Raw genomic sequence first — 13,459 nt, forward strand, 5'->3', positions numbered from 1 at the left:
TTCGAGTTCATAAGTTAGAGGAACACAGCTATTACTCTCAACCAAACAAACATTACTAGCCAATCAGAAGTAAAATGAGGCAGGTCTTGGAGTGTGGTTGAGATCCAGCCGCAACAGAGTCCTACTAAGCATGGAAACGTAATGTTGGAGAGTAGCAAGCAAACAAAGACCATTTCTCAATATGCGTTCTTCAACGGTCTTGTGTCCTCGCGTTCTCGCGCTACTTCATCAATAACCATCAAAGTCCGGTTCCAGTACTCAAGAACACAAGAACAGAGAACGCATGAAAGTACCTATAATTTCTAAAGCCTCTAAATCATTTTCAAACTTTTTTCACAGCTTATTGCACCTAAATGAATTGCAAGATGGCGCCGAGTATGGCTGCTGCGTCGCGAGCTCCGAACCAACTTTGTCGTTATTTTGTTTGTTTTGTCGACCTTTCTTGTGCTATTTATATTGGATACTGTTTGCCTTATTGTCTATGACAGACAACACTTTTGAATATTGGTTTGAAGTGGCACATCGAAAACCGGACTTTAAACACTTCAACGCTGACCCGTGTTTACAAACACGCAAGCGGAGCCCTTTGTCTCGATAGCCCGGCCACGGAAACGCAAGTGGAAAAGGGGAAGGAGAGCCGGTGTTCTCATTAGACTCAGATGCTGAGTAAACCGCTACCCAGTATTTTACTGGGAAAAGTTCAGTCTCTGGATAACAAACTTTGTGAACAGAGTGCGTGGATCACTTTTCACAGAGAGACGAGGGACTGCTGCATTATCTGCCTTACTGAAACCTGGCTAACTGCGGGAATTCCAGAAACAGCCATCAAACTCGCAGGGTTCTCCGTGCATCGAGCGGACCGAGAAAAAGACCTCTCGGGGAAAAGTAGAGGAGGTGGTGTATGTTTTATGATCAACAAATTATGGTGCGTCAAAGGAACGTACATGCTATCAAGTCTTCTCCCCTGATCTGGAATTTCTCATGCTTTTGTGTTGACCATTCTGGCTACCGAGGGAATTCACAGTGGTCATTATCACAGCTGTGTATATCCCCCACAAGCCGACACAGACCGGGCTCTCCAGGAAGGAGACTTTGACAAAACCAACCTCAAATCTGTAGCACCGAAATACCACCAGCATATCGGTGTCAACACACGAGGGGAACGAGTGCTTGACCATTGCTACTCTCCCTTCGTGATAGCTACAAATCCCTCCCCCGCCCACCATTTGGCAAATCAGACCACTCTTCCGCCCTTCTCCTGCCGGCTTAGAGGCAGAAACTAAAGCAGGAAGCACCCACCATTAAGACGATCCAGTGCTGGTCGGACCAATCAGACTCTATCCTTCAAGACCTCGTGGACTCGGAGATGATCCGGTCCGCCTCTGATGACGACATCGAGGCTTACGTTGACAGTGTCATGTGTTTCATCAGGAAGTGCATAGAGGATGTTGTGCCGACCAAAACAATAAGGATTTTCCTGAACCAGAAACCATGGTTAAACGGCGATGTTCGCGCGGCACTTAATGCACAGACCTCTGCTTTTAATTCAGGAAATGCGGATGAGTATAAGCAAGCCAGCTATGCCCTCTGCAAAACTATCAAAGCAGCAAAACGTCATTACAGGAACAAGATCGAGGATCAGTTTAGCACCACTGATTCTAGAAGTATGTGGCAAGGACGGAACATCACCACAGGCTTCAAAGGGAATAAAAACGGCCGTGAACACCACTGCCTCACTCCCGGGTGAGCTAAACATCTTTTATGCTTGTTTCACGGAAAATAACACCGCCAGTGCAGTGAGAACCCCCGCGATCGAGGCGACAGAGGCTACGTCACTCACAGTCTCTGTAGCGGATGTAACCCGATCCTTCCGAAGGGTGAATATCCGCAAAGCCGTGGGCCCAGACGGCATCCGGGTCGGGTCATCAGAGCGTGTGCATACCAACTAGCCGGAGTCTTCAGACATTTTCAACCTCTCCCTTTCACTGTCCATCGTACCCACATGCCTGTACCAAAGCAACCAAAAAGTACTTGCTTAAATGACTGGCGTCCTGTTGCTCTGACGCCCATAATCAGCAAATGCTTTGAGTGGCTAATTAAAGATTTAATCTGCTCTGTTCTGCCTCCCTCACTGGACCCACTACAGTTTGCATACCGCAACAACCACTCCACTGATGATGCCATTGCACATACTGTACACTACACAATGCTCTTTCCCACCTGGAAAAAAGAACACGTGAGTGCTGTTTATAGACTACAGCTCTGCATTCAACACCATTGTGCCCTCCAAGCTAGATGTGAAACTCTGGGCACTGGGCTTAAACAGCTTGCTGTGCAGCTGGATCCTGGACTTCCTGTCTAGCAGACGCCAGGTAGTCAGAATTGGCAACAATACCACCTCATCACTGACCCTGAACACTGGAGCGCCACAAGGATGTGTTCTCAGCCCACTCCTGTACACCCTGTTCACACACGACTGCGTGGCAACACGCAGCTGCAACGCCATCATAAAATTTGCCGATGACACGGCGGTGGTAGGTCTGATGACTGACGCTGATGAAACAGCCTACAGAGAAAGAGGTGCACACTCGGTCACGTTGGTGTGAAGAACACAACCTCTCTCTCAACGTCAGTAAGACCAAGGAGCTGGTGGTGGACTTTAGGAGGAAAGACAGAGAACAGAGTCCTATCACCATCAACGGAGCACCAGTGGAGAGTCAACAGTTTCAAGTTCCTTGGTGTCAATATCACAGAGGAGCTCACATGGACCACTCACACCGAAGCCATATTGAAAAAGGCTCACCAACGTCTCTTCTTCCTGAGACGGCTGAGGAAGTTTGGCCTGAATCACCACATCCTCACTCGATTCTACACCGGCACAATTAGAGAGTATCCTAACTGGCTGCATCACTGCCTGGTACGGAAACAGCACCGCTCTCAACCGGAAAGCCCTGCAGAGAATGGTACGAACTGCCAGGCACACCATCGGAGGTGAGCTTCCCTCCCTCCAGGAAATTTACACCAGACGGTGTGTGAAAAAAGCGAGGAGGATTACTAGAGACGCTAGCCACCTGAGTCACGGTCTGTTCTCACTCCTACCATCAGGAAAGAGATACCGCAGCATCAGAACCCGCACCAGCAGACTACGAAACAGCTTCTTTCCCCAAGCAGTCAGACTCTTAAACTCTTGACTCTCACAATCTACTCATTAGCACTACACTTTATCCCCCCACTAGCATGCACAACTTTATAATCGGTCTTACTTACTGACTTTATACACTGTCTTACTGTAATACCACAATACGTACCAATCACTGTACACTACACACATTGTGTGTACATTTGCTGCTGTGTACATGTAAATTGTGTGTCATTTGTTGTATTATGATCTAACACTTGTTTACTGTGTAAATGTGTACAAGAAATGTCTGCTGTAAAGTATTGTAATTCTTTGTTACTTGTAATCTGTCATACTGCCATGTTGGTTGGAACTGGACCCAAGTTTTTCACCTACTGTTGCACCTGTGTATAGGGTTGAGTGACAATAAAGGAATTTGATTTTGATTTGATAAATAGACAAATTATAGTTATGTCATAAACATGGTCGTTTTATCTGAAGTGAGCATATGGAGTTAAGAAATCGGATGTCAATACATTAGTGACAGCAGCCTAATATTCCTGCTATTCTATGTGGTTGATATGAATCAAACAAATGAAAAGAGAAGCACTGACTTATGACACAGTTACCTTTGTAGCTTTAATAGGAATTTATACAGTAAATCATTTTCGGTTCACGGTTTATAGTTAAAAATTTGCCAGTAGAAGTTTAACATTTATAATAAATCTGCCTCCACCAATTATTAAAAAAATAAACGAGCTCAAAAAGGTTATCACTTTTGCTTTTTTAGGGCTCATTTATGCTCTACCTGTTTTGACCAACTGTGATCTCATTACTATATGTTGTGGACGTCACTTGTGCAGTATCGTCACCATTAAATTACTGCTAGAGCACAAAATAGTTTACAAGAATACAAAACTCCTCATAGATCTAGTCACTTTATTTTGCTGTCAAAATGCCACCCCCAATACGACAATAAAAAGTGTTTTTTTTTTTAGGAAGTACACTCTTAAGAAAAATGGTTCTAAATAGTATCAAAAAAGGGTTCTTTGGCTTGTAACAATAGCAGAACCCATTTTGGTGCTAAATAGAGCCCTTTTTATAAGGTTCCATAAAGAACACTCTGAAAAGTGCTATATAGAACCTCAGTGGTGCTATAAAAACCCTTCTGTTATCAGAAGACAGGAGGGGTTTTATTTTGTTATTCATGGGCTTTCTTTATCATATTTACCTAAGGTATGAATGATTTTTAGCACAATTTAAAGCAATTCTAACTCCCCTTGCTGTTATAAGATGCATTGCTTCGCGGGGATTGTTGCTTTATTTTACCATATTTTAGGAATTTCTGAGGTTTCAGTGTTCCACTAATTATTTGTTTAATTTCTTGGCAGGATTCTAGCAAAAGATGAGCTTGTTGCAGCTTTACGGGAGTGTGCTGAAATTCTTAAATCAGCTGATACCAAGAAAATGCAGAATGTGCTCAAACAAGTGGATGAGTTTGTTGTCAGATTGGAAGAGTTGGAAAGTAAGTAAATTGGCCTAATTGCTTAATTTCAGGAAGTATATTTAAATTATGGCATTTAATTGCTTTACAGAAAGTTATACATTTTCAAACACACTTGTAATATTCAACAATAATCGCAATTACAATATCAAGGGAATAATTATTGAAAATCATAATTAACCTGTAACAGTTCATGAATGAAGGACGATGCCACAGGTGGTGAGTGAAGGAAAAAGGGTTTAAAGGTGCAGTGAACTGACCGTTTTTATTGTTTTATACTATTGTCTGATGTCTACTTATGACGTTCGCATGGTTTTTACGTTCGAAAACATCAAAATCAATAAGTAATAAGCTATTTTCTATAGTTTTCATGATAAATAAACAAACAGTAGACTCCCGGCCAAAACGACAGTGTTGGCAGATATGGATATGACCTAGCACCAGAATTAATATTACTTCTAAACAGCCTCCATTATTTGCAAACGGTGGATAAAACCTTGAAAAATGATTTATGAGCCTGCCAAATCACAGAGATACTGATTACAATTATTACAAATGACTAGAGGTCCCGAGGTAATACTTATCAGGGCATATCAAGCAATCTCTAACAAAGCAATAGTGACGCATAGTACAAATATGTTTTACTCGCATAAGATTGCTGTGCCATTCCTATCGGATCCAATATTGATGGCACAGTACTGCTTTTTCATGTTAGTCTCTCCGCAAAGACTTGTTCAAGGAATCCGCATTGAAATGAAGCGAACAAACGCTCAATGTTTTCTCCACGTGAGCTGGAACGTCTTTAAAAATGAACTTCAACCACGCATTCCTACTGTCGGAATCCGAAGGAAGGTTATGCAGCGACTGTGTTCTTCCACAACCAGGCACTGCAAAATATTTTGTGATCTTTAACCTCATGATGCTTACACTCACTCTATCTGGTTCCGTGCAGCTTGTGTTCAGTTCTGTCATGCACAAACCAGTGGGCTGGGCTCGAGAAGTAGGCATTGATATTCTTCTGTGGAGGCGGTGTTCAACCTATCTATAGGTGCATTCCAGGACCTGCCGTTCACTGAGCCTCGTGTCAATAATAGTTGTTATTTCAGTAACAAGGGCATTTTCAGGTCTGACACTTATAGGATGTTCGCTTGAATACGATACCCTCTTATATAACAAAAGCTCGGGTTAAAATTGTGGTCCTAGTTCACTGCACCTTTAATTAAACAAGCAGGAACCAGGAACAAAAGAGTAATCCACAAAAATAATATTCCACAAGGTAAAAAAAGTGCAAAAAAACCCAAGAATATTCAAAAAGGTAGGTAATCCACAGAAAGATACAAACACGAGCAAAACATCCAAGGAACAAGATAAAATGAGCAAAAACATCCTCGGAACAAAATAAAGACTAACTACAACTTGACAAACTTACAACAAGACCTGACAAAACACAATGGGCAAAGGAGAGTACATATAGTGTCCGGATAATGAGGATGATGGGGTGCAGGTGACAGTCAATGATGATGAACAGGTGCAAATGTCAATGAGGGACAGGTGAGGGATGTGGCAAAAGTAACGTCCTTGGGCAAAAATGGGGAAAACAGGACTAGGGACCAACGGAAGTGTTATAGAACCCTTATGTTGTTTTGCCATCGTGCAGCCCTAAAGATGAGCAAATGTGTATTTCTGTTCGTTAACACACATTGATGTTGTGTTTATCATTGGGAAGAGGGAGTTCATGTGCAATTTTTAGCTAGGAAACTTATATTTCCGATTAATTCCGAGAACACATGAAGGCAGAATTATCTGCTTATCTATACACATAACCTAGATTTAATTTAAAAAAGTTAGGAAATCCCCCACAGGGCTCTAGACTAACATTTAGCACTGGTGCCACCAAGTTATCTAATATAAATTAATAAAAATCATTGTTTGTGATATAATGATTATTGACTCTTTCAACACAAAGTGTAAAGTGTACTGCATTTAAAGTGTGTTTAAAGCACATCTTTAACAACTAAATTATTGTATTCTACTTTTTTCTTTATTTTAACCACTCATATAAGGAGAACACAATTCCTTTGATATGAGTGAGTGTTTTGTATGGGAGGCAAATCCTGCCAAATTTAAATAAATAAATTAAACGATGAAAATGAAAATGAAAACCAGATTAGCAATTTCATTATACACAACTGCGTGCACAATATGTGCCAAAATGAAAAATAAAATGAAATTATTTTTTCATTTTCATTTTTACACTGACAATGCGTTGTCCCTGTCAAATTGAAAAAGAAAATGCAATTGGTGATTTGACATTTCATTTTCACTAAAATCTCGAGGCAAGACTGCCAATTTGAAAATGAAAAGGCAAATGTGAAAAATAAATTGTAAAAACATTTTTTACAAAGGTTTTATTAATGTTCACGCAATAATACTGACACAATTCAAATTAAAATGTAAACTTTGATTTTCATTTTATTTTATTTTCTCTTCTCTTTTATTTCATTTTCGTTTTCATTTTCGTCTTCGTTTTCATTTTCTTTTTCTTGTTCACAGTCATGCAAATTACATGTTAATTAGTGGGTGTGGACGAGCGTCTGCATTACTGGGAACGCCCACAAAAACGTCATATCCGTTTATTCGAACGAACGTGTGTAGACCTTGTCAGGCGCTTGGCCTTAGCGCTTTGTAATGATGACGATGACTGTGCCTGGTGCAATACCGAAAATTGTTGTGTGGTGTTCTGCATCTCTGATAAGTTAACAGACGAACAAACTAAAGCATTGGAGAGCCCGTATCTCTAGCGTGCCCTGAAACATGCCGGAGCGCGATTGTCCCCACTCCGCCGCTGACCTGCTCTTACACTGTACATTACCATCCGCACCCGAGCACGCTATCATCATTACACTGTGACTGCTTTTAAGAAAACATAAACAAAGCGATCTTTCTCAGCACAATAGAATCCATCGTAATGTTCGGTTTGAGGTTGATAAGATGTGTTTAACCTCACGCGCGCTGTGCGCAGACCAATTCGCTTATGGTATCACAAGAGCGGCTCATATGTGTTTAAATCAGCCCCGCGTACTTCATTCATTATGATTATGAGCCAATCGTTATACAAAGTGCTGCACTATGTTATGAATGCATGTTTTAAATGATGCTCATGTTTAAATTCCTTGAAGTTCAGCTGTCATACCAAAAAACATCTAATACGCACACACTATTAATTCATTCGAATGGTTTTTGTCCCACGGCGCGGTGACACAGGCCTGCACTTATAAGTGTTGTAGGTATTAGATGTTTTTTGGTATGACAGCTGAACTTCAAGGAATTTAAACAGGCGCATCATTTAAAACATGCATTCATAACATAGTGCAGCACTTTGTATAACGATTGGCTCATAATCATAATGAATGAAGTACGCGGGGCTGATTTAAACACATATGAGCCGCTCTTGTGATACCATAAGCGAATTGGTCTGCGCACAGCGCGCGTGAGGTTAAACACATCTTATCAACCTCAAACCGAACATTACGATGGATTCTATTGTGCTGAGAAAGATCGCTTTGTTTATGTTTTCTTAAAAGCAGTCACAGTGTAATGATGATAGCGTGCTCGGGTGCGGATGGTAATGTACAGTGTAAGAGCAGGTCAGCGGCGGAGTGGGGACAATCGCGCTCCGGCATGTTTCAGGGCACGCTAGAGATACGGGCTCTCCAATGCTTTAGTTTGTTCGTCTGTTAACTTATCAGAGATGCAGAACACCACACAACAATTTTCGGTATTGCACCAGGCACAGTCATCGTCATCATTACAAAGCGCTAAGGCCAAGCGCCTGACAAGGTCTACACACGTTCGTTCGAATAAACGGATATGACGTTTTTGTGGGCGTTCCCAGTAATGCAGACGCTCGTCCACACCCACTAATTAACATGTAATTTGCATGAGCGTGAACAAGAAAAAGAAAAAGAAAATGAAAACGAAAATGAAAACGAAAATGAAATAAAAGAGAAGAGAAAATAAAATAAAATAAAATAAAAATCAAAGTTTACATTTTAATTTGAATTGTGTCAGTATTATTGCGTGAACATTAATAAAACCTTTGTAAAAAATGTTTTTACAATTTATTTTTCACATTTGCCTTTTCATTTTCAAATTGGCAGTCTTGCCTCGAGATTTTAGTGAAAATGAAATGTCAAATCACCAATTGCATTTTCTTTTTCAATTTGACAGGGACAACACATTGTCAGTGTAAAAATGAAAATAAAATAATTTCATTTTATTTTTCATTTTGGCACATATTGTGCACGCAGTTGTGTATAATGAAATTGCTAATCTGGTTTTCATTTTCATCGTTTAATTTATTTATTTAAATTTGGCAGGATTTGCCTCCCATAGTTTTGCGCCTGATAGATAAGCGAATGGCTGAAGGAGGGGAGAAGAAATAGTGACTGGATGCACCGCTTGGGCAATACAACATTTCTGCGCATTCATTTTATAACACGCAAAAATTATGTATTGATCAGTTTGGCAGTCGCAACGGTGCGCAATCTTTTTTTAAGAAAAACTGGTCACACTGGCAGGAAAAATAGTCGCAAAATGCGACCATCTGGTAGCAGTCTAGAGCCCTGCCCCATAAGAGTAATGTACAGGCGAGTCATCCTGAATTCAGACCCTAAATAAAATTTTGAAAAATACACGTTTCTTAATTTAAAAACAGCTGCTAAATAAAAAAAGCCAGCAAATTTCACATGTTTGTGTTAATACATTCGAAATGGGGAACAAAATGTATCAAATTTTGATGCAAGTGATGGACAGCTGTAATTGTATTGTGGTATGCATGTGATTTTCTTTGGCAGTGAGTATTTGGTATTTGAAATGTCTCATTTTGTTAGATGTGCTACCTGATCAGAAAAGTTTATCGTATATGCTTGTTCTTCATGATAAAATTGCAAATGTGAACGTAAACAAACAAATTATGTTTCTTATTAAAATAACATATTATATTTGATTGACATAATTTTTACGGCCCTTCATTGCCACTGTCATTGCATACTTTGCATGTACCACACTATTTCTATGATTTTGTTTCATTAGCAAAAATGTTTATCTGATTACTTTTTTAAAGATTTTAAAGGATAATTAAGAATTTGTTTGAATTTGAGTAAACACACCTGAACCAGCTAATCAAGATCCTCGGGATTACAAGAAACTTCAACGCAGGTGTGGTTGAGTTAGGACACTCAAACTCGCCGCCGTGTAGTCATGTGGTTCATGGAGGGCTCAATAGCCGGACAGACAACAGCAACTATATGTGACCCTGGACAACAAAACCAATCTTATGGTTAGATTTTTCGAAATTGAGATTTTTACATAATCTGAAAGATGAATAATTAAACTTTCTATTGATGTATGGGCTGTTAGGATTGAACAATATCATGCGGAGATACCCCTGTGGAAAAAATATTGAGAAAATTGCTTTTAAAGTTGTTAATCAGATGCACTGCAGAAGGCCATCGACTCACAAAAATCGTTTTTATATATTTAAGGTAGGAAATTTACTAAATATCTTCATGGAACATGATCTTTACTTAATATCCTAATGGTTTTTAGCATAAAACAAAAATCGACCCATACAATGTATTTTTGGCTTTTACTAAAAATGTTCCCGTGCTACTTAAGACTGGTTTTGTGATCCAGGGTCACATATTTGCATACGTTTTGTTAAATATATTAGTGCATGAATATAAGATATGTCCGCCAACAAATGTTTAAACATGCCGTTATTTCACCAACTGTACAGCAAATGTGTTTGGGAGACACCGAAATTAATGGACTTCAGTGCAATGTTTGGCACTATTGGTCTCTCCAATAGTGTTCCATTCTTTCAGCGGACGTCTATGCGACTGTCGTAACTCTGTTTTTCACTGACTCTGGTTGGAGCTAAACTCTGCTGGACACTGTGACAGTTTGACAGTTTTTGTTGTGTGTGTTGTAGACAGTGTTGGGTGTAACTAGTTACTAAGTAATTAGTTACTGTAATTTAATTACTTTCCCCTTGAAAAAGTAAAGTAAGGGATTACTCTTATTTTTTCTGTAATTTAATTACAGTTACTTCTGATGTAATTAAACGAAATACTTTGTGTAATATGTGTGTGTGCAGAAGAGAAATTTACATCAAAATTCAAAGTCTAACTTTAAAATCCGTGCTTTAATGTATAATTCTCACATTTGTAATTAATAATAATACTTTATGTAGTTTTATATTATTTATTTGAATGAATTAAAAGAGCCGTTTCATGTCTATCCTTGAATCACTTAACTCATCAAGGTTGATGTAGGATATAGAAAGTAATTAGTAATAAGTAATTAAATACTTTTTGAAGAGAGTAACTTGTACAGTAATCTAATTACATTATCGAATGTGTAATTAGTAACTAGTAATTAATTACTTTTTCAGAGTAAATTACCCAACACTGGTTGTAGATGAAAGAGGGAACCGACTAACAGCAGAGAATTCAGAAATGCTAATATTCCTAAAAAATGCCATTGCTGATCAAGTGAAGTTTAAATCAGATTAATGCATGTGTGCCATGCGCATGCTGGAAAGTGAAGCCAAAGCAATGTCTTTGCCCCCTGGTGGCTGGCTGGAGTATTGGTCATTAGCCCCGCCCTCTCCATGTAAACGTTTGGGAAATACACCAAACTTAATTCAGTTGCACTTCAAATATATTTTTGCCAAAGATGGTTTCTGTCATTTTTGAAGGTTCTTATCACGCTGATGTTTATTCATATGTTGGTTTTAGTTAGTTTTTAGATGTTATTAAAAGGGGCTTGGTAACATGATTTCTTCATTTACGATTGAGTCATCAGGGAATATTGGGTGTGGGGCCTTGATACTGTGCCTCCACCTCATGCTCTGTAGTGCACAGATTCTGGCTCCAAATGACATCATCGACGCAATGTCAATGGTTATCTTGGAAATTTTGGCTACATCTTTCTACAATGGAAGTGAATGGAGATGCGTTGTCTATCTTTTATACGGCCTATGGCTTAATGTCATAAATTAAAGTCTATAACTGTGACCCTGTCTATGTAGCGAAAGTCTCATAGATTAGGATTAGGAGCATTAACGTTTGATTTCAATCATTATTTTCACTATAATTTCAGTCTTTAACATGCCCTCATATTAAATATAGCAAGGTTATGTTTTCAATGACTCTTGACATTATGTAGAATGATTCTGTGAAAATGACTAGCTGGGTTTTCACAGGGCAGAGCAAGATTAAAAATAGTTATATTGCTTTTATTTTGAATAGGTTTATACCAAGTATACTAAGCACTCATGTTCCAATAGTTGTGATTCACCAGATTTGGAATATTGCCTTTTGCCTCTGAAAGCTTATTTAGATATTTTAAAACTTTGTTTTGATTTTTTGACCTGTAAAAGATAAATGTTTACATTTAGTCATTTAGCAGACGCTTTTATCCAAAGCGACTTACAAAGAGTATAAGGAGCAATAAGCGATATGTCATACAGGAGCAATAGTGCAATAGGTGCCAATACAAAGTTACTAGTTTTACCAAAAGCTAGACCACTACCTGTTGAGAGAAAGCGAGAGGGTTAGTGTTTTTTTTTTTTTTTTTAAACAGTCATTAAATGTTAATGACTGTGGGTTATAGTTCTGATCAATCAGCGTTTACTTTTTAAAGGAACAAAAAAGGAACAATCAATGTAACATTTATTTTCAAAAATAGCATATGACAAAGTAAAAACATTTGTCCATTATTGTAGTATGTGGTGGACTATGGTGGGGTGGACACATGGAGGTATACTTGCCATTACATAGTCTGTGAATGGCATTTAGCAAACATAGCTCTGAATTTATACTAATAATTCTGACTTTTTTAATATGTCAGAGGGTGGTAAAGACAGCAGGGAAAATCATCGGGATTAACCTCCTGGAGATTAGCACCATCTACACCACCCGCTGTCTGCGGAGAGTGCATAACATCATGTGAGATCAGTCACACCCAGCACATCACCTGTTCCACCTGCTGATACCGTGCCATTACAGCCAGAACCACTAGACTAGCCCATAGCCTTTATCCTAGCCAAATTGTGTAGGGTACAATGGATTGCACCATAAGCACTTTTGGACTTTTACACTGTAGGTTGCTCTGTTGTTGTCTCTGTGTTATACATAACAATGACAATGAAGAACAGGATTGATTGTTTGATTGATTGATTGACGATGCCTATCCCTGCCAATACATTGCTTTACTTTCCAGATCTCCCCACCGAAGATCTTCCTGGGGATGATGTCATCACCTTTTCAGGAAAGGATATTCAAAGAAGAACAGATCTTCATTACCTTCAGAAGGTAAAGTGTTTATCTTCTTACACTAAAGCCCTATTCACACGGGATTAGTATTATCTGGGGACCTCGTGTGATTTAGAAATTACCTCCCCACATCAGTATTTCATGTGGCGCATTCACACGGGATAAGTGAAGCCTGTTATTTTACTCAGATGTACAGACTTATTTCCCGGATATGATGGCAAGGCTTTGCGTATAGTTTGTATTTACAGGGTTCGTACGTGTGCTTTAAATCCTGTAAAATGATTGAATTTGAATATAGTCATTTTAAGGTTAGAAAAGTGATTGGATTTGGGATCAAGTGCTTAAAACTGCCTAAAACTTTAATTTCGTTGCTTTCATAATAATTCGCAATTTTACGGAGAATTTTTCTTTTGAAATAAAATATACATTTTGCACATAACGAAAATACGAAAAAAATCGGCGTGTGGCTATAATGTTATCTGCCAGTCTTTTGGA

At 39.0% G+C, this 13,459-nt stretch overlaps 1 protein-coding gene across 4 annotated transcripts in view; it reads left to right on the forward strand.

Moving 5' to 3' along the window:
* The window catches only part of orc3 (origin recognition complex, subunit 3), a 90,553-nt gene that overhangs the window by 53,066 nt on the left and 24,028 nt on the right, over nt 1-13,459 (forward strand). For all 4 annotated transcript variants that reach the window (XM_057343393.1, XM_057343392.1, XM_057343394.1 and 1 more), the window contains 2 exons: nt 4,510-4,643; nt 12,912-13,003. In XM_057343393.1, coding sequence (XP_057199376.1) covers nt 4,510-4,643; nt 12,912-13,003 — 226 coding nt within the window. The remainder of the gene's footprint in view (nt 1-4,509; nt 4,644-12,911; nt 13,004-13,459) is intronic.

This window comes from Triplophysa rosa, linkage group LG10 (assembly GCF_024868665.1).
Source record: "Triplophysa rosa linkage group LG10, Trosa_1v2, whole genome shotgun sequence".
In the NCBI taxonomy this organism is placed as follows: Eukaryota; Metazoa; Chordata; class Actinopteri; order Cypriniformes; family Nemacheilidae; genus Triplophysa; species Triplophysa rosa.